Source organism: Toxoplasma gondii, chromosome IV (genome assembly GCF_000006565.2).
Source record: "Toxoplasma gondii ME49 chromosome IV, whole genome shotgun sequence".
Lineage (NCBI taxonomy): Eukaryota > Apicomplexa > Conoidasida > Eucoccidiorida > Sarcocystidae > Toxoplasma > Toxoplasma gondii.
This window is the reverse complement of record NC_031471.1, coordinates 1,244,535-1,262,134: the sequence shown is the minus strand read 5'-3', so window position 1 is coordinate 1,262,134 and position 17,600 is coordinate 1,244,535. Positions and strand designations below refer to the sequence as shown.

The window sequence follows — 17,600 nt, the reverse complement described above, 5'->3', positions numbered from 1 at the left end:
CATCCTTGCTCACAATTCATTGTGCCGAGAACTTGTTTTGCCTATAAAGTTGTTACAGGGCCACCTACTGCTTCCGACAGCCCGTCTACGGTGTAAGTCGCTAGGGGCAAGAGACTTGATTAAAACCGAAATACTCGCCAGTCTACATATTCATGAAGATTAGGGGCATTGCGCGTCCATTGTCGAATGGCCACATAGGTTTCTCCAAGTCTATAAGAAGTCCAATATGTGTGTTAAGCTGTGCTACCACTTCAGCAGAAGTCAACTCAGCGGTGAAACACACACACAACGCACCGTTCCCCCGTGTGACGAGTGGACTCCACGTCTTCCTAAACCCCTCCATGGAGGCTAGACACTACAAATGAGCATTCCTTTGAAGTTAGAGGATTGTTACAATCGAGTATTGGAGTGAAAAAAGAGCTGTCGCCATGAAAGTACCTTAAGGTAGCTGAAGCATTCGACGCAACGCGCTGTGGAGCCCCCGGCCCTAAGTATCTCTCGAAGTCCCAAGGCAGGTTCGCACTACAACACTGAATTGCCGAGCAACGGATCTTGTTTCAAACTCCAAAACTCTTGCCATTCTGAGTACAAACTGTCGGGTAACTAATTCTTTTGCTATAACGCCTTTTTCTGAGTCGAACGACGCCAGTTTTCCGGTCAATTCCCTACCATCTAGTCCTTTGGGCCAACATACTTGAACAGCTGTTTGCATCACGAAATCCTCTTGTGCCTCGAAATGCTAGCGAAAACTCTAGTTGTCTCTACTAGCGCCAGCGAGAAATGCCATCGCCGCTGATGAGTCTGCTATTACTTCCGTTAGACCCCTCCCCGCAAAAGCTAGCTCAGAGTTGAGATCGACTAAACGAGTACAAGACATGATGGATAAAAATTCAGTTTGCCCTCCAGGCGGCCACCGTAAGAATTTAGCCCGGCATGCAGCGGGTGGACGAGTAGCGAGGCGCCCGTGTCAATGTCTTCCCAGCTCGTGTGTACTACGGCTCGTCGGTTTGGTGACTGACAGTCGGTCACTGCATTCCAGTCATGCACGTATCGTGAACTTTTGCGCTTGAGTCCTCACGGAAACTTGCTGTTTATATCGTGAGAAAACAACGACAAAATAACAAGAGATCCCAGAGACTTCTCCTCTCAATCGGCGCCAGACACGCCACACCGGAGGCCTGTCCATCCCGTCCAGCTCAAGCGGTCAATCGCAGCCTAGAAGACGCCGATTTCGGGGGTGGAAGGCACATGCTCAGGCGAGCGAGCGATGTCGAGCCGAAACCCCAGCGAGCCCCTCGTGTTTCTGTCGTTCCTTGGGGTAAAGCAGTGAGTAGTCGCTATCCGCGGCATTCCCTGTCCATTGATGACGCATTCGTTTTACTGTGGCGACAAATAGCCGCACTTACGTACCTGTTTCGCCGATAATAAAGGCCAGTTGTCTATACCCCTCCCAGCGAACGAGATCTGGTGCCGCTCCCAGGCGCGCGAGGATACCCCTCAGGACAGACAAGACCCGGCCTGCCTGCAATTTTCGATGACCCGTCTTCTGAAACTGCGACAACTTTTGCATTTTCTGTGAATCGTTTTTTCTTGTTCAGTTCCGTATTCTTTCTGAGTGGTCTGGGAAGGGCATGTAACCCCTCTGAGTAACTGGAAGACTGGGCCCGTCTCGCGTGGCACCCGGCTCCGAATGTTTTTCGCCAACAAGGAGACCCTGCTCAAGGCACCGGCACCATGGCCAGTCTGTGGTTCTTGTCCTCAGGTACGTTTAGCTATAAACCCGCTTTTCTATAACACCCGAGGGGGTTTTCGCAGCTAGAATCCTATTCCTTTGTTAGAGACAAGGCGCTAGTCCTGTCCTCCCCAGATTTGCCGTGGTTTTGCCTCGCAGCTGCTAGCAGAGACTGTATCTAAGGCAAACACACTTCCTTACTAACACTCGACTCTAGGTCACCTGTAGAAAACTCCTGTCAGGGCTGGGTGAGTTGTAGCACTGGCCTCAATTTAGGCCGTGCAATTCACATGCCAAAGTCGAAGTACTGGTATCTGGGCACCCGGTCCCCCTGCGGCAGCGGCTGGACGGTGAGTCAAGTGAGAGAGTCCGCACGCTGTCGCCGGTTCTTATTGGGATATTCCGGACACATGTGGAATATTGGCAGCGGTCATGTCCAGTGCACAATATTGCTCCAAGGCGTTTGCGACACTGGTGCTGAAGTTCTGTTTCTTTCCCTCTTTCAGGGATCTCCCAGTCCGCCGACGGGGGCTGCAGTGCATTGCGCAAAAAAACCGTGTACGCCCTCGTCATCGTGTGCTTCTTTTCTGCGGCTGTATGGCCCAGAATAGAGGCTACATCTGACGGACTCGTACATAGAGACTCGATCAATGAGAGTGGTGCCTCCGGGGGATCGGCTGGAACCGGCTCGAACTCACCGGGTGGCCCTCCGCGTCGTTCGTCCTCCATTGTCAGAAGGAAATGGAAGCAAGTTGAGGTTAAAGTCCCTTCACGGGGTGGCACAGGGTTGTGGTCCGGTGATTTGAAACCAGTGAATCTTTATGCAACCGGAGACTCCTACCTGGTGGAAGGAAGTTCTCCTACTCCAACCCAGCAGCCCGAGCCAGTAACATCACCTGCATCTGAACCAACTAGACAACCGCAGCAAACCAGACATATCGTAACGCTGCATGTTGACATAAACAAAGGCCGCCGACCGCGGTCGCCCTCCCCCCCGCCCCCCAGCTCAAAAGGTTCTGCAGACGACGGTTCTAAAGCCATGGCGACACATGTGCTCGTCAGAGAGGAGCCGGACGAACGGAAACCGGCCATACCCACAAGCGGTGGGTTTGGTGATGCCAAATACGTGAATACGCTGATTATCGAACACAATAAGACGCCCAACAAGGAAACCGGTGCTTCAGATACGAAGGATACAGGCAAACACACGGGAGTGCGAGACAGTAGAACCACAGCCGGACCCGTGTGGCTGAAACCAGGGAGCGGCAAGGTAAAAGAAGGCGCTGGTATAGCAGACACACAGGACACCGAAAAGTCTACAGGAGCGCGATCCGGTAGAACGTCACCCGGACCCGCGTCGCTAGCATCAGGAAGTGGCAGGGGAGCAGGAGGCGCTGATGCAGCAGAGACACAGGACGCCGAAAAGTCCGCACGACCGGGATCCGGTAAAACATCAGGCGGACCCCTGTGGCTGAAGCCGGGGAGCGGCAAGGTAAAAGAAGGCGTTGATGCAACGGAGACACAGGACGCCGAAAAGTCTACAGGAGCGCGATCCGGTAGAACGTCACCCGGACCCGCGTCGCCAGCATCAGGAAGTGGCAGGGGAGCAGGAGGCGCTGATGCAGCAGAGACACAGGACGCCGAAAAGTCCGCACGACCGGGATCCGGTAAAACATCAGGCGGACCCCTGTGGCTGAAGCCGGGGAGCGGCAAGGTAAAAGAAGGCGTCGATGCAACGGAGACACAGGACGCCGAAAAGTCTACAGGAGCGCGATCCGGTAGAACGTCACCCGGACCCGCGTCGCCAGCATCAGGAAGTGGCAGGGGAGCAGGAGGCGCTGATGCAGCAGAGACACAGGACGCCGAAAAGTCCGCACGACCGAGATCCGGTAAAACATCAGGCGGACCCCTGTGGCTGAAGCCGGGGAGCGGCAAGGTAAAAGAAGGCGTTGATGCAACGGAGACACAGGACGCCGAAAAGTCTACAGGAGCGCGATCCGGTAGAACGTCACCCGGACCCGCGTCGCCAGCATCAGGAAGTGGCAGGGGAGCAGGAGGCGCTGATGCAGCAGAGACACAGGACGCCGAAAAGCCCGCAGGAGCGCGATCCGGTAGAACGTCACCCGGACCCGCGTCGCCAGCATCAGGAAGTGGCAGGGGAGCAGGAGGCGCTGATGCAGCAGAGACACAGGACGCCGAAAAGCCCGCAGGAGCGCGATCCGGTAGAACGTCACCCGGACCCGCGTCGCCAGCATCAGGAAGTGGCAGGGGAGCAGGAGGCGCTGATGCAGCAGAGACACAGGACGCCGAAAGGCCCGCAGGAGCGCGATCCGGTAGAACGTCACCCGGACCCGCGTCGCTAGCATCAGGAAGTGGCAGGGGAGCAGGAGGCGCTGATGCAGCAGAGACACAGGACGCCGAAACGTCCGCACGACCGGGATCCGGTAAAACATCAGGCGGACCCCTGTGGCTGAAGCCGGGGAGCGGCAAGGTAAAAGAAGGCGTTGATGCAACGGAGACACAGGACGCCGAAAAGTCTACAGGAGCGCGATCCGGTAGAACGTCACCCGGACCCGCGTCGCCAGCATCAGGAAGTGGCAGGGGAGCAGGAGGCGCTGATGCAGCAGAGACACAGGACGCCGAAAAGTTTACAGGAGCGGGATCCGGTAGAACTTCATCCGGACCCCCGTCGGTGGTACAAGGATCTGAGAAGACGACATCAGCGGGCCCCACTCCGATGCCAGCCGGAGATGGTGAGTCCCAGAGCAGAACGACAGGGATGCCGTCAGCAGACTCATTAGGCGAGAAGCCAGAGAAAGCTTCAGAATTATCCCAACCTTTAGTGAGGCTCGCTCCCCGTGGTGGTCCAATCACACCCGTCAAAGAAGACGTGCAGCACGTGTCCAGGTCACCGCCGACTCCGGATGAGAAGGCCTCCAGTGCTGGTCCCCTTGGTCCTAGCCAGTCTCCTGAAGGGGAGCCGTCACTCCTGGCACCGCCGACTTCTGATGAGGAGGTTGCTGTCGCTGGTCACCTTCAGCCGGGCCCTACAACACCGATGGTATCGGGATCAGATTCAGATCGCGTTTCGCAAAACGTATCCGTGAATGAACGGACGGATGAGGGAGCACCAGGATCACCAGACGGCCGCACGCATCAGTTACGGTCAGGCAGAGCAGGAAGCGATCGTAAGTCCACACGATGTGGTGCGTCTGGACAGTCACTTCATACTGGTAGTGATATAGTTTTCCTGCTTGATGTCAGACCAAATTCGCAGAAATTCGGGGGACAGAAATATTCAGTGTTACATGATTTTTCAGTGTGTCGCGTTGCTTGTGACAGCTTTAGGATTCGTAAGTGGTGCAGCGTCGTTCTCGTGTTGCGCATAGACAGTGACGTCGACTTGCGATTGAGGGTAGTGAGTGCTTGCAATACTCTCTCGTAACTTTCTCGAACCACATCGTATTGAATGCGTTGACCTGTTGCTTTATGCGATCAGAACCCGTATGTGGTCCAGTAGTATCCCAATTCGAACAAAGTAAGCGTCTACAGCAGCTGCTGATAGTCAAAGGGCACGAGAATAGTACCACTCTCGTGTGTTCGTTAGGTTCGTCCGATGTTCCACGGAATTGCAGCGCTTAACACAGTGGGAATATCACCATTGAACGCTTCTGGAAGAGTTCTACTTCTGTTGAACCCGCAGGCCTAGCTCCAGCAGGTTCACTGCACCTGAATTCATACTGCTGATGCGCTTGTCATGATTTTAGACCCCGTCTGTACTTCATGCGTTTCACCGTTCGAGGTAGCAGGCCAAGTCACCCCCGAAGGAGACGGCTCTTCGGCTGTACGTTCTGTTCTGTCCCCCCTGCCTGCCGTACGGGTGTTGCTGCCGTCCTTATGCTTATGTTATCTCGTGTCAGTCATCCGACAGTTGCTTGGTGCTCCTCGTGTCTCTTCAGCATTCCGAAAGGCCTACAAGGAATCACTCTCTGCCATTGAAGAGTTGGACGATGGTCCTCGGTGCGTAACGTCTATTTTAGGAAAAATTGGAACCCCCGTTCACCGAAAGTTCCCTGAAGTTCGAACTGAAGTTGTTGAGGCACTGGTCGTCTCTGCCCGAATGAGACGGCTGGTCCAAGCAGTGGAGGAAGCGCTGAAAGCAATGCGCGGTCGTGGTGTGCGCAACTTGCACAGCAGTAAGTTGCGAGGCACCTCGAGCTGAATGCATTCAACAGCTAATCTCAATAGGGTGTGTCAGCTCCGGAATGTTGATACACGTTTTTTCACTGTAGACAAAAATGTCAAACACGCTCCCAGTGGCCGCTTGACACTCTGGCTGTTGTTCCTCTCATGTGTTTTGAACGCCTGTTCCCACAAAGAGGATTCTAAGGAAGACACCGTGTCGGGAACGATAAACAAGGAGAGGGTATCGGCTAGAGACCTCTTCTCATCTGGCATTTCGTACCTAAATGCAAACGGATTTCGGGCAGCACCTTCTGTGTGAGCGTACCACTTTCATTTGGAACTGTTCCTGAAAAACCAAAATTTCGACAGGGTCACGCGTTGTCCACAGTTGTCCTTTCGTGCGGCAACGCGCCTTTATTCTGTCTACGAACGTGCTACCGCTGCGCTGCGATTTTGTCTCCGTTGTCTGTTTTGTTTCTGTACGTCAGATTCGGCGATTGATGCGGCGCTAAACTTACTCGGTGCAGGTAGGTCACTTCGTGTGAACCAGACGATGCTTAGTCTGCCACCAGGCACAGATGGGTCCAAGACTTCGAGAATTGCAAAACGCTTACTCCTCTTTGAGTCCTTAAAAGCACATGCAGCGGCACCCGTTACCAGTTACCCCACTCGCACATGAGGGATACAGAGTTTGCCCAGATGTGTTTGTCGAATGAAACGTCACCATGTAGCGCTCTGTGGCAAATGTGGCTGTAATCCTACTTCACCTGCCACGGCTTCCACATGTTCCATACAGAGATCGCCGTCGGCGATGCTGTAAAGGAGATTGGCCCCAATAACCAGCTGCTTTCTCGGCCTTGGAACGTGGAGGGAGTTGAGGGACAACGCCTAAATTGCAGGAGTGGCGATGAAGTGCGCACGTTGGACGCGGACAAGGTCGTGAAAACCGTCGATACCTGTGAGGAGTTTGAAACATGGTAGCTGAACATCGAGCAGATGTTCGCGTTGTGTCTGTGTCAAAAGGCCAACAAAGGGAATCCCACCCCTGCGGTCGTGCAAAAGCAACTTCGTGCTCAATTCTGATTTGGTGGGCTCTTCGGTAGTGCGCAGCAAGGATGCCGGTTCCTCACGATGACTATGCTCTCTCCCTGTATAAGCAACGCCGGCATTCTTGCTGCGATTGTCGTTCTGCATGTGTGTTTGTCGCCAGACCACACCATCATTGCGGACTTGTGTCTGACAAAGAGTTGGACCGAAGTTGAGAAAAACAATCCCAGCCTTTTTAAGGCGCTTCAGAAAGTCATGTCGGCGCAAGGATGGTGGAATGCGTATACACAAGCGAAGGCGAAACGAAACTGGGCCATACTCTTGAAGAGTATGGAGAATGGACAGCAGCCAACTGGATGTAAGCCTTCAAATTGAATATCCTACTCTCACCTTCTATGCCGAATGTAGTTTTGTTCTTCGGAGGTTTTCACTGATGCCACAGATGTTTCCGCTGAACCTGTTCTGATTCATTTTGCGCCGGTCCAAGTCTGTGCTTTGAGCGTCATCAAGGCTTTTTTCTTTTTATGGCGGGACACCTCTCTGCAGCACTAGCGTTGACGGATGCAGTTCGCCAAACACGTTCGGAGAAGTTGATCGGCATGGACGAGAGGACAAGTCGCGGAGAAGATATTTCTTTAACCCTACCTTATCTCTCGGTGACCCAAATTGTCAGGTGTAAGCTTGCGATACCACATCTGGGTGCGGCATTTACGCCACTGTCTTTCCTAATCGGTGGTGACGCGGATGAAGTCCCCTACGAGCAAGTGTTTCAGACGCAGTTTTCCGAAGGCGAGCCCCTGTGGAATTCACGACTCTTGCTGCGCGCCTCCGTGCCCACTTTTTCTGTGGCATCAGCCGTGCACGAACACCTCCATAGTGTAATGCTGAATGCATGTCAATCGACCTAGCAGGAACACCTCATATTTGCCTCAAACATGCGACTGCTGGCCTCCGTTGTCCTCTTCAGTTCTGGAAACGTACCATCTTTATAAAAAAACCTTCGCGGTCCAAGGCTGCATGCCCCTTTCTAGCGCCACCGCTGCCGCCGAGTCCGACCTACTTGGAGTTATCACCGATTTTGGAAATAACCCTCTAGATGATGTTCAAAAGGAGATCGATGTGGAGGCAGATGGTCCTGCCTGCCTTGCAGCAATCGATTTTTTCTTTTCACGCAAAACTCTACGGACGTGCTCAACCGAATGGAGACGCAAAGTGTCTTGGCCACCAAAGATTGGTAAGGTGGATGTGGGGAATGACTGGGTAATACCGTACTATTCGTTGATAAAAAAGATGTTTAAATCCGAATGCAGCAAAATAGCGTCGGCAGCATCCTTGTATGTAACATTTCACGCAGATACACGATCACCGCACCACATTCTTGTAGTCGGTCAAATGAATAAACATATATTTCACAGGTAAGACCACACCAAACGAACTCATATCTGTGTTGCGTGAATTGACTTTGTTTTTTGCAGTCAATATGAACGGTGCCATCGCACTGAGGCAGTTCTTCTCGCAGGCCTGCGAGGCAAAGCTTCCCACAGGTAACTCAGCGTGAGACATACCATATCTGTCTTTCAAACGTAGAATAATTTTTTCAAAAGTGAATTCAGACATAGTGGCACCGCTCCGGGGTTCTTCCTCGTCATGTGGATTCCTAGGCTCTTCAAGGGGTTCACCGTGACAACTGTCGGCCACCCGTATTACCGCATGTGCCGTTCAAGAAGACAGGCTAGAGTTTCGTGCTTTTGTTGTCCTGACCTCTTCTCGATGGCTGCGGATATATCTTCTTTCTCTCGATTGGAGTAACACTGTCTTCGCAGAACCCTGTTACAGGACAGCTGTGCAGGTCAGTGCACACATCAAAGTCGATTCGTGTATGCCTGGTTGCCTTTTTGCTTCTCGCCCCTTTGCAGGGTTTCCAGTTGCCTACATGAAGAAATGCAACATGGCTTGTCTCCGTCGGCTCTGGCAACTCACGAAGCCGTACGGAAAGGCGAAAAGCCTGTCACAAAGTGTTCGCGTCGGTGGTGCCTGTAAGTGGAGGTTTCCGTTCGCACCATTGCGCGTTTGATGCCCGAGCGTCGTTGCTCCTATTCCTTGGTAGGCCACCAGCAACATTTTTGCCTCTGCTTTTCATTGTTCGGTTCCACTGGTGTGTTTGTCAACTACAGTCATTCGGTCGGCTCTGAAGTACGAGTGGAAGAGTCTTCTCTTGCTAGAAGATCTTGGCTCCTCCATGGCAGATGTTGCAATGTCTGTTGAACCCGAAAAAGATCCGCTGAAGCAACTGGAGATGGACATTTGCGTCGCGGGTTGGTTCAAAAGACAGAAAGCGGAAAGTCTTCAACAAGATTTCGGCTTCGATTTCTACAATCCCCTACTCGTTGGAACCTATGCCGTCACTCACTTGCGCGCCCTCTTGTCCGCGACGCAGGGTGGCTTGAAGAGCGCTGACTCAGCTGAGATGGAGAACAGTGAACCTCTGAGTGGTCTATTCAGAACTCTTATGTGTAAATCGCCGTACGCGGTCCCCATCTCATCTTTCCTTCTTCAAGCCAGTAAGGATAAACTGAGAATGACGCGTTAACGCAACGAACTGCTGGTGATCGAATAACACCGAGTCAGTCTTCGCGGACTCACTGGTGTTTTGGGGTCACGTGTCCTGAGCCGTGTAGCGGACAACGGTGGAAGCAGTTCTGTATAGCCGCTCGACAAGCCATAAGCAGCAGGAAGTTCCTGTCGTACGAGACTAGGAACAATCGACAACTGCCGCATCGCTAGTGTTCGCCATCGTATGTCTTTTTCTGAGTCCAATTCGGAGGGGAATGAATCGGCCTGAGCTGCATTTGATACCAGGTCCTCCTCCCTTCTGGATGACTTGGTCACCTTATATTCACGGAGGTCAGTCGTTTCGGTGTTTAATGCTTCCAGGTGCATTTTTGCATGTGGATGTCGAGCAAGCAAAGAAAAAGGAATACGTCAAGGCAGTCGCTGTGATGGCAAGCGGTGTCTTTGATGAGAAAAATTTCGATGGTTCCAGGAAGTGGATCAAGCAACAAGTCATCAAGTTCGTAAAGTTGTTCATGCCTGGGTATTTTGATGGAAAGAATCCCGCTAGAGATGGTCCAAACAAGCTCTTCCCTTTCACTAAAATGGCCGTGGTCATGTGGATGCTTGGCCTCACGGACCCTGAAAACACTCCAGTACCTCCCCCATCTCCGAAACTCTTCTTCGCCAGTATTCTCTACAATAAAGGTACGATGCCATTCGGTGTACCCTTTCATGCCAATGCCCTTCCTCCTAGTCCAAGAGCCTCCTCTGCTCCCTCGTATGCTTTGTTCTGCCGAGTGTGCCTCTTGGATTTAGTCTCTGCAAGCATAAGGGCATACGTATACAATGCATGAGCTGTGTGCATTCAATTGTGAAGCATAAACGCACTGTGTGACTAAAGTGACACTTGCAAAGGCGTGTTCCCACGGCTGGAAGTAACAACTGAAGCTCTGCCGCCATCTTAGAGGAGATGTGACCGTATGCCAAGCGAGGAAGTAGTGAATGTCGATAGGGCCGTGACTACTTTCGTTCTAGAATCTGTCGATCGATTGCAACGTTGTCGAAACAAATCAACTTCCCTTTCATCTCAGGTAAAGACCCCGTCGATAAGATGGCAGATGAAATCAAGGCCGAATGCAAGAAGGCTGCAGTGAACCTCCCCGCCTGGCTCAGCACAAACATTCGACCAACGCCAAAAAAAATCAAACTTGGAGATATCCGCCAAAAACTGATTTCTGGTCTAAAATTTGGCATATCTCAGACTGGTGATTTCCAGCAGGCCACGCGTGACGTCGAGAATCTGGTACAGGGATGCAAGGGCCTCCTGCTCGACTTTAACAACCCCGCTCACAGGGCCTTGTTTGAGAATCACCACTGCATGGCGTTGCAGAGTGAGTTCCGCACACCTTCGTAGACAGAGAAATTGGATGTCTTCCCTACGCCACTTGCCAACCAGTTGACGCCCACTAGTGTTCAACGTTGAGCTGAATCAATGTATATCTTGCTCGGGGATTCTACTCAAAAGGCTCCCCAGATGTAGTCGACCTGTGCTGACCGGATTTCCTGTGCCTTTTCCCTGCTTTTGCGATATATCAGAGAACGCTTTATTGTTTCTAAAGAAAATATTTAAAGGTACAAAAAAGCTGCCGCCGGCCGACCAGGTTAAAGAGGCATTCGATTTCTTGATCCAGGTTCACGCAGTCTACTCCAATGATGACAGCGGCCGCATGGCAAAAAGTTTCGCCGAGTGGAAGAGAACAGGGAAGCCATACGATGACGAGTATCCCCTGCGGGAGATCAGCTGTCGCTGGAAAAATAATCCGGAGACTCAACACGCCATGCTCGAGCAAGCCTTGAGTAAGTAACGCGTTTTCTTCGGGCTCAGTTCGATGCGGCCGCTGGTGGTGTTGTCTAACACGCTACGAATCGGGTTTCTGGTTCTGCAGCATCTGAATCAGATGTGCAGAGGGAGGTTCTCTTATTTGTGGAGACAGTCCTGATCGTTACTTATGCGTAGCGTTCAACTCCAGGTCGAGTTTACACTCCAGTTGGTGTAGTACGGGCTATTTCTTGCAGAAGAGCGCATGTTTCCCATCCGCGTCCGTTGTGGGCTGTTTTTACAGAACACGAGGACCCAGAAGCAGGAAACTACAAGGTGCCACATTCCTTCGACACTTGCCCCGGTAGGTCTTCTGGTTGTCCTCAGTTGACGGATTTACTTTGAAGTAAATTTCCTTAGAACGCAAATTTCATCTCGTTGTTTGGTTTCATGTGTGTCCTGCAGCGCACATGGTTGATGCCTTTACTACGAGTCCGGAGCTTGCCGGAATTCCTGGTGACCAAGGCTTATATCCCGTGCTTTCTGCTTACTTCTGATTCGAGCGTATATATTTTTGAATTATTTTTGATAACCAGCGGCCCGCCATAATCCATTGTGCGATTTCTAGTTCTCTGTAGAAAGCAGTTTTGCTCGGAGAACATTACGTACGCTCAGTGTGTCTTCTTCCGGCAAGTCACTTATTGCCCCCGGTGATACGAATCCTTCAGGGGTAGGTTGTTTCAGGCAGTCTTTCCCAGTGGGAAACAGGTAGACAGAGAGAATTGGTGGATAGCGGGGAATGGACCCATCAGGTGGAAAGCAAATGGGACTGAGAGGAACAACAGTGCCTGTGCAGGAAACCAGTCGAGGTTCTGCATAAAGATCTATACTTTGGTGAACTGATTCCCCTTGGGGAAAATATGACTCATTTTTCCCTTGACTGGAGCCACGGTCTCCGGACGATGTCATAGCCGAAATGGTTGGGATGATTCTGTAGTCACTGCTCATTAGCCATTTGAGAGCTGGCGAGCCGGTGACGGAATCCGTCTTCAGAATGGACCTTTGACTCATGCTCAGGCGATTGACGGAGTGTTTGCACGCTGACCGTCACTGATGTAACGCCTTAGTGATGTGGGCCCGGTGTTGCCGTTATCTGCTCTCCATCCGGGTGAAGACAAGTCAGCTTCCTCTGCGTAACTAGTCAGCTCGCACAGAAAGAAGCCCGCTGTCAGAACTACCGTGCCGGTATTTCGCAATGAAGGGTCCACTAGTTTGGCGTTTTCTCTGTAGTGCAATACAGCACAGTGTAAGATATTGTTAATTGCTGGTGGATGCTTTAGATTCGAAAGTTTTTGGAGTCAGATGTTCACGATTGATGAGACCCCTAAACCATCCAGGCGTAGGAGCAACGCAAGCTCGCAGATATCCAACAATCCCGAGACATACTATATGCAGCATGAGACCTGGCGGAGGGCACTTGGTAGGTGGTTTCTACTCATTGTCTTGGCTCAACTTCCAGATGCCAGTCGTCGTGTTTCTTCTTGAGCCACATGATGGAGCCTCGAACGTGTGGAGGGACTATGCAGCAACTGCACATATCGCTGTTGGACAGCCACTGACTACGCCTGCAGGTAGTCGGACGAGGTCCTGTGCAGACGTCAGGCCCGATTACTAGTAGCGACGGGGTATGGTGGGGTCTCCTCGTCATGAGCTTTTGGGAAACACCGATGCACTGCATGCCATTCCACGGATTTGTCACACAGAAAGGGCAAAACTCATAAACATAGTCAAGTTTCGCTGCACCAGGGCATACGGCAGTATCAGAAGCGGAAAAGAGATGCCGTAACTTGAAGAGTTAGCACAACGGGTCGGACGGCTTGAAGGAACCATCATCATCTGTCTGCTTGAGCTAGCACCTGTCTCGTCCACTGACTAGCTACAGCAGATTCAGTAGCTCCATGGAAACAAGCAGCTGTGTCCCCTCCTGGATGGATTTCCTGATGCCCTCAGCAATTTGTGTCTTTAGCTCCAAAGGTTGACTCGTGGGCACTCGCGGTTCGTCCAAATTCTGATGTCGTAAGAGGCGTATCAGGCGGTGTCGCGTTTTACACAAATGACAGAATAGTGATTAGGATACTCATGGCAACATTTTCTGTGTCCTGAAGGATCGTGAGAGTAGTTGCGACGCTTACCAGCGTCGGCTGTTGCTCTCAACTCTTGCATTCGTCCGGTGCGGAACATGCAACCACAAAGGGAATTGACATGCAAAAGTGGCAGAGACTTCTTTCTACCGAGTGGTACGCCCGTCATCCCCTGTTTCCTTGTGAAATGTTTCGTGTTTGCTGATAGCCACCAAGGAGGCAGCTGTTTCAAGATGCAGATGCGAAATCATTACTTGACATAAGTCGAAGTAAAAGTTGCTGTTCCGAGCAGGCACTTCCAAGCTTGCGCTTTTCCTGTGTACCTCAGCAGAAAATGTGTTTTTATCCGCTCTCCGCGCCACCTGTTTTGATTGTTACACTGGCGGAATGTGCCTAGGAGGTCTGCGTGTAAGGAAATGTCTTCCGCTGCAAGAAAATGCATGATGCCAGCGGAATGTGTGTACCAAACGAAGAGGGCTTTGCCATTAGTGATGGTTGATGGTTTGGTTTGGCTCAGATGAGTCGCCTTGTCCCGCTGCCCAGATATTGAGCCCGACAAACTCAATTGTCGACGCATGTGAAAGCATCCAACACCACATCCGTCTTGTTCATTCGCGTCTTCGTGGGAGCCACACAGATACAGAAAAATGTAGTTGGCATCACTGTTCCCGACATACAAAGTTGTGTCTGAGCCTATCTACCAGCAAGTTCTCCGCTTCAGTAGCAACCAGCACGCTCCACATCGGTAGCTGCCGCCACAGTTTCCTCTTGTTCGTGGGGACAGCTCAGAAAACAGTAGCAGAGGAAACACCTGGCGGCGAAAGATCACCGGCCAGCACCTTGCAAACAAAGTGAGAAGTGAAAGACGTGAAGCTGCCCATCCTTGCACACCGTGGAATGGGTCCTGCGAGGCCGGCGGCTGTGTATGGATATCAAGGAGTTTCCTTTTGTAGAACTCCTGCTCCCAAGCCTGTGCAACCACAATAACCTAAGTCAACACCAACGGATTTACCTATATATATACCTTCAAGGACAAACGTGGGCCAACAGAGCAGTCAAGGATGGTGAAGGCACACGCCGTACCTGGGCCTGCAGAGGTACGTCCGCCGTTGCTTCGATGGTGGAGGCATGCGTCATATATGGACCGGCTAAAAACGGGCCGCCGTTGACGGTAGTTGACGAGGCACATGGTCCTGCCTTCACAGGAACATCTCCGGTCGAAGGGGAAGAAAGACAAAAACACGCCGAAAATGGGCCACAGACGACGCGCGCCCCACCTCTTTCAGAAAAGACCCGTCCTCCGAGGGAAGCGGCAGCTGCGCGGAACGGGGCCTCAGAGCGAAAGGAGTGTCTGTCGATGGTAAGAGCGACAACATTTTACAAGAATGCTAAGGCCAAAGCTGCAGCTATGAATCTCGGTTGGTCACCTCAACATCGTGCTTTCGCCAGTGGACAGACCTGGCTCGTTTTTGTTGATCCTCTGAGCATCTGCATCATTAATAACCTCCTAAGGAGGTTCCAACGCAAAAAGAGTATCTTATTTCCACGCGTTGTGCTTGCAGGTCAGGTGTATGAACAGCCCGTGTCAGAGTTCGCACAAGGTAGGCTACTTGGTATAGAGGCAAGAAAACAAGCGATAACTTTGGATGACTGCCGCCGTAGAGGTATTAACCGGCCAGCTGCTATCTCTACCGGACCTGGACAGACAATCCTGTGGTATAGCGTAAATGTGGCTGTTCATCTACCGGTACAGATACAAAACTGAAAGAAGTGGAGCTGTAGATTTCACGAATGCTCTTCAGTGGTCCTTGACCGTACTAGAACAAATCAGAAGCGCAGCAAGTTGTGCCGCGTTGGTGTGTAGAGGGGGGTGAGATTGAATGAGGATTCCTCTCATTGCCCGCAGCAGATTGAGGCGATTCGTGCAGCCACAGTTCTGTCTGGGAAAACACGTGCGGTTTTTGAGAATCTCAAATGTTCCTTAAGGGATGTGGCACAGAAGAAAGTAGATACCGGGCCAACGGGTAACAGACTAACACAAGTATACAACCGTAAGTGCTGGAATGCGGACATTTTTGAGCGACGCCATAGTGAATCGAAAAACAGCCCGGCGTCAAGAATCACTGACGGTAGAGACGTCGGAGAAGGGGCATCAGAGCCGTGCCCGGCTGTGGCTTCCTCAGATTCCCGCGCGGCATGACACTGATTGCAGTTCCATGGCTTGGAGGTATAGCTCTGGCCACGGCATGGAGTCTTTTGGACAACGGTGAGCAAGGCCCACGGAAGCCGACAAGCAAAATAACGCAGCCTGCCAGTGGTGTCGCTTCCAAGTCATACTGTATCTGCAGGGAAGACCTTGTCATACACTACTGGTCATGCTTGACCGTTCACGAGAATCCATAGCGGGCGATCGAATCCAAGAGCTAATGCAATCGAAAAACGTTCTTCCAAGAATACGGGTGGTCAAAGCTGTGCAACGGAACGAAGTGACGTGCAACAAAGATGCACACACGAGGAGGGTCCACGTGGATAGTCTCTTCAAGACTGAAGAGCCAGTTGCGAAGCAAAGCCTCTTTGAAAAGTTCCGTAGTCCGCCGCGTCAACTTGGTAGCGGCTGGGAAACTGCTGAGCATCAACGGAATGCGCATTTACCGACACTCCAACTTTTTCCCAGCAGAAACACAGAAACACACTAAAAAACGCCTGAGTCCGAATTTTAGGGCCAAATGATTCCACAGCAAATGCGCGAACATGAAAATTTACCGAGACGAGAAACGTGCCCACTGCTACTGTGACAGCCTTTATTGAAGCGTTTGAAATGGTGAGTCTAGTGAATTTCCGATCCGTCTTTTTCAACACTCCCCGTCACGCTTGTGTCGTCTTAGTCCCTTTACACTTACCAAACGGGAGAGCAAGTTGTTTGCCTCCGAAACAGGAATGACGCCGTCCGTCTGGAAGCGCATATGCAGAAGAGAAGCCACAAAACAAGAAGCACTGTAAAGCCTGAATGCGGGTGACGTGCGCCTCCAGGGAGAAGCCCAGAGTCCCACCCGTGCACGAGTCCAATTAAGCGGATGCATGTGCGTGCGATGCGTACACAAATGTACCCCGTATGTCCAATATATATGCACATAAATACATTGGTTGGCGGAATAAAATACTGAACCCCATGGCTCGGCGCCCACACTCGGCCTGCCAACGAGGAAGAGAATCGCATCATGATGAAACATTTTATCTGTGACCTTTTCGCACGGAATGAGAGCTCTGCCTAATTTCACTTCTATTCTGTGAGGAAAGCAAGCAGGTTTGCCGTAGCGCCCTCCCCTGTCCTTTTGACATACTGTCACCAGCTTGGAAGTCTCGTAGCGGGGACGGGCGAATGCGACAAATCTGACGAACATATTCAAGTCCATGGAGTCGGACACTCTCGCTGCGTGTTCACGTGCGAATGCGGTGTTGTCGTGTTGGTTAGCTGGGACGCCTAGGTGAAGAAACCCAGAATTCGGGGTAGCACAGACAGAAAAACACACAACTCGCAAGTGACAACCGACTGGAGTGCTTCCGGGAAAACACATTTACAGCAGCGTGTGTACAGATGCATTCAGAGTTTCATGATGAGTCATTCCACTCGCAAATCACGCTCAGCGTCTGTATTTCTAAACGAATGAAATCAGTCTATGACTAAATCATGCATATGTCGAGGCATGCAATGAAGAGAGCTTCCCAACTTTCGTGGTGACTCTCCTTTAACATACCTTTTCCCCAACCGCAATGCACGCCTGCTTAAGCGTGACAGTGGCTGTTTCGGACCCTGCACATTCGACAGAGGCCCGAATCCCAGTGGGGCGGACTGACCTACGGTGACGTCGGCGGGCACCGTAGATGAGACAGTCATTGTCACGGCCGAATCAAGGGCTGGCTCCAGCATCATGTCCAAGAAATCACCTTTCCCTCTCTCCTCAGCACACACAGCGAACGGGCATCATTCAACATCAAGGTGCCACGACGCAGGACGCGCTAGGGATACAGACGGGACCATCGACAGGGCAGGACTTACGGTGATTCTGACATTTGGCGTTGGTTGTAAAAGCGCGATGGGGAGACTGAACGCAAACCAACCGGC

At 51.8% G+C, this 17,600-nt stretch overlaps 1 protein-coding gene across 1 annotated transcript; it reads left to right on the top strand.

Annotated features, from left to right (window-relative positions):
- Positions 1–1,734: 1,734 nt before the first annotated feature.
- TGME49_318525 (hypothetical protein) lies at positions 1,735–11,893 on the top strand (the record flags this gene model as incomplete). Its single annotated transcript, XM_018782930.1, has 17 exons — positions 1,735–1,762; positions 2,239–4,920; positions 5,232–5,270; positions 5,692–5,928; positions 6,406–6,444; positions 6,714–6,875; positions 7,128–7,322; positions 7,511–7,639; positions 7,932–8,198; positions 8,440–8,508; positions 8,881–9,000; positions 9,139–9,525; positions 9,899–10,222; positions 10,609–10,908; positions 11,114–11,374; positions 11,641–11,700; positions 11,802–11,893. The coding sequence occupies 17 exons, from the start codon at positions 1,735–1,737 to the stop codon at positions 11,891–11,893; spliced, it is 5,391 nt and encodes a 1,796-aa protein (XP_018638004.1).
- Positions 11,894–17,600: the final 5,707 nt, after the last annotated feature.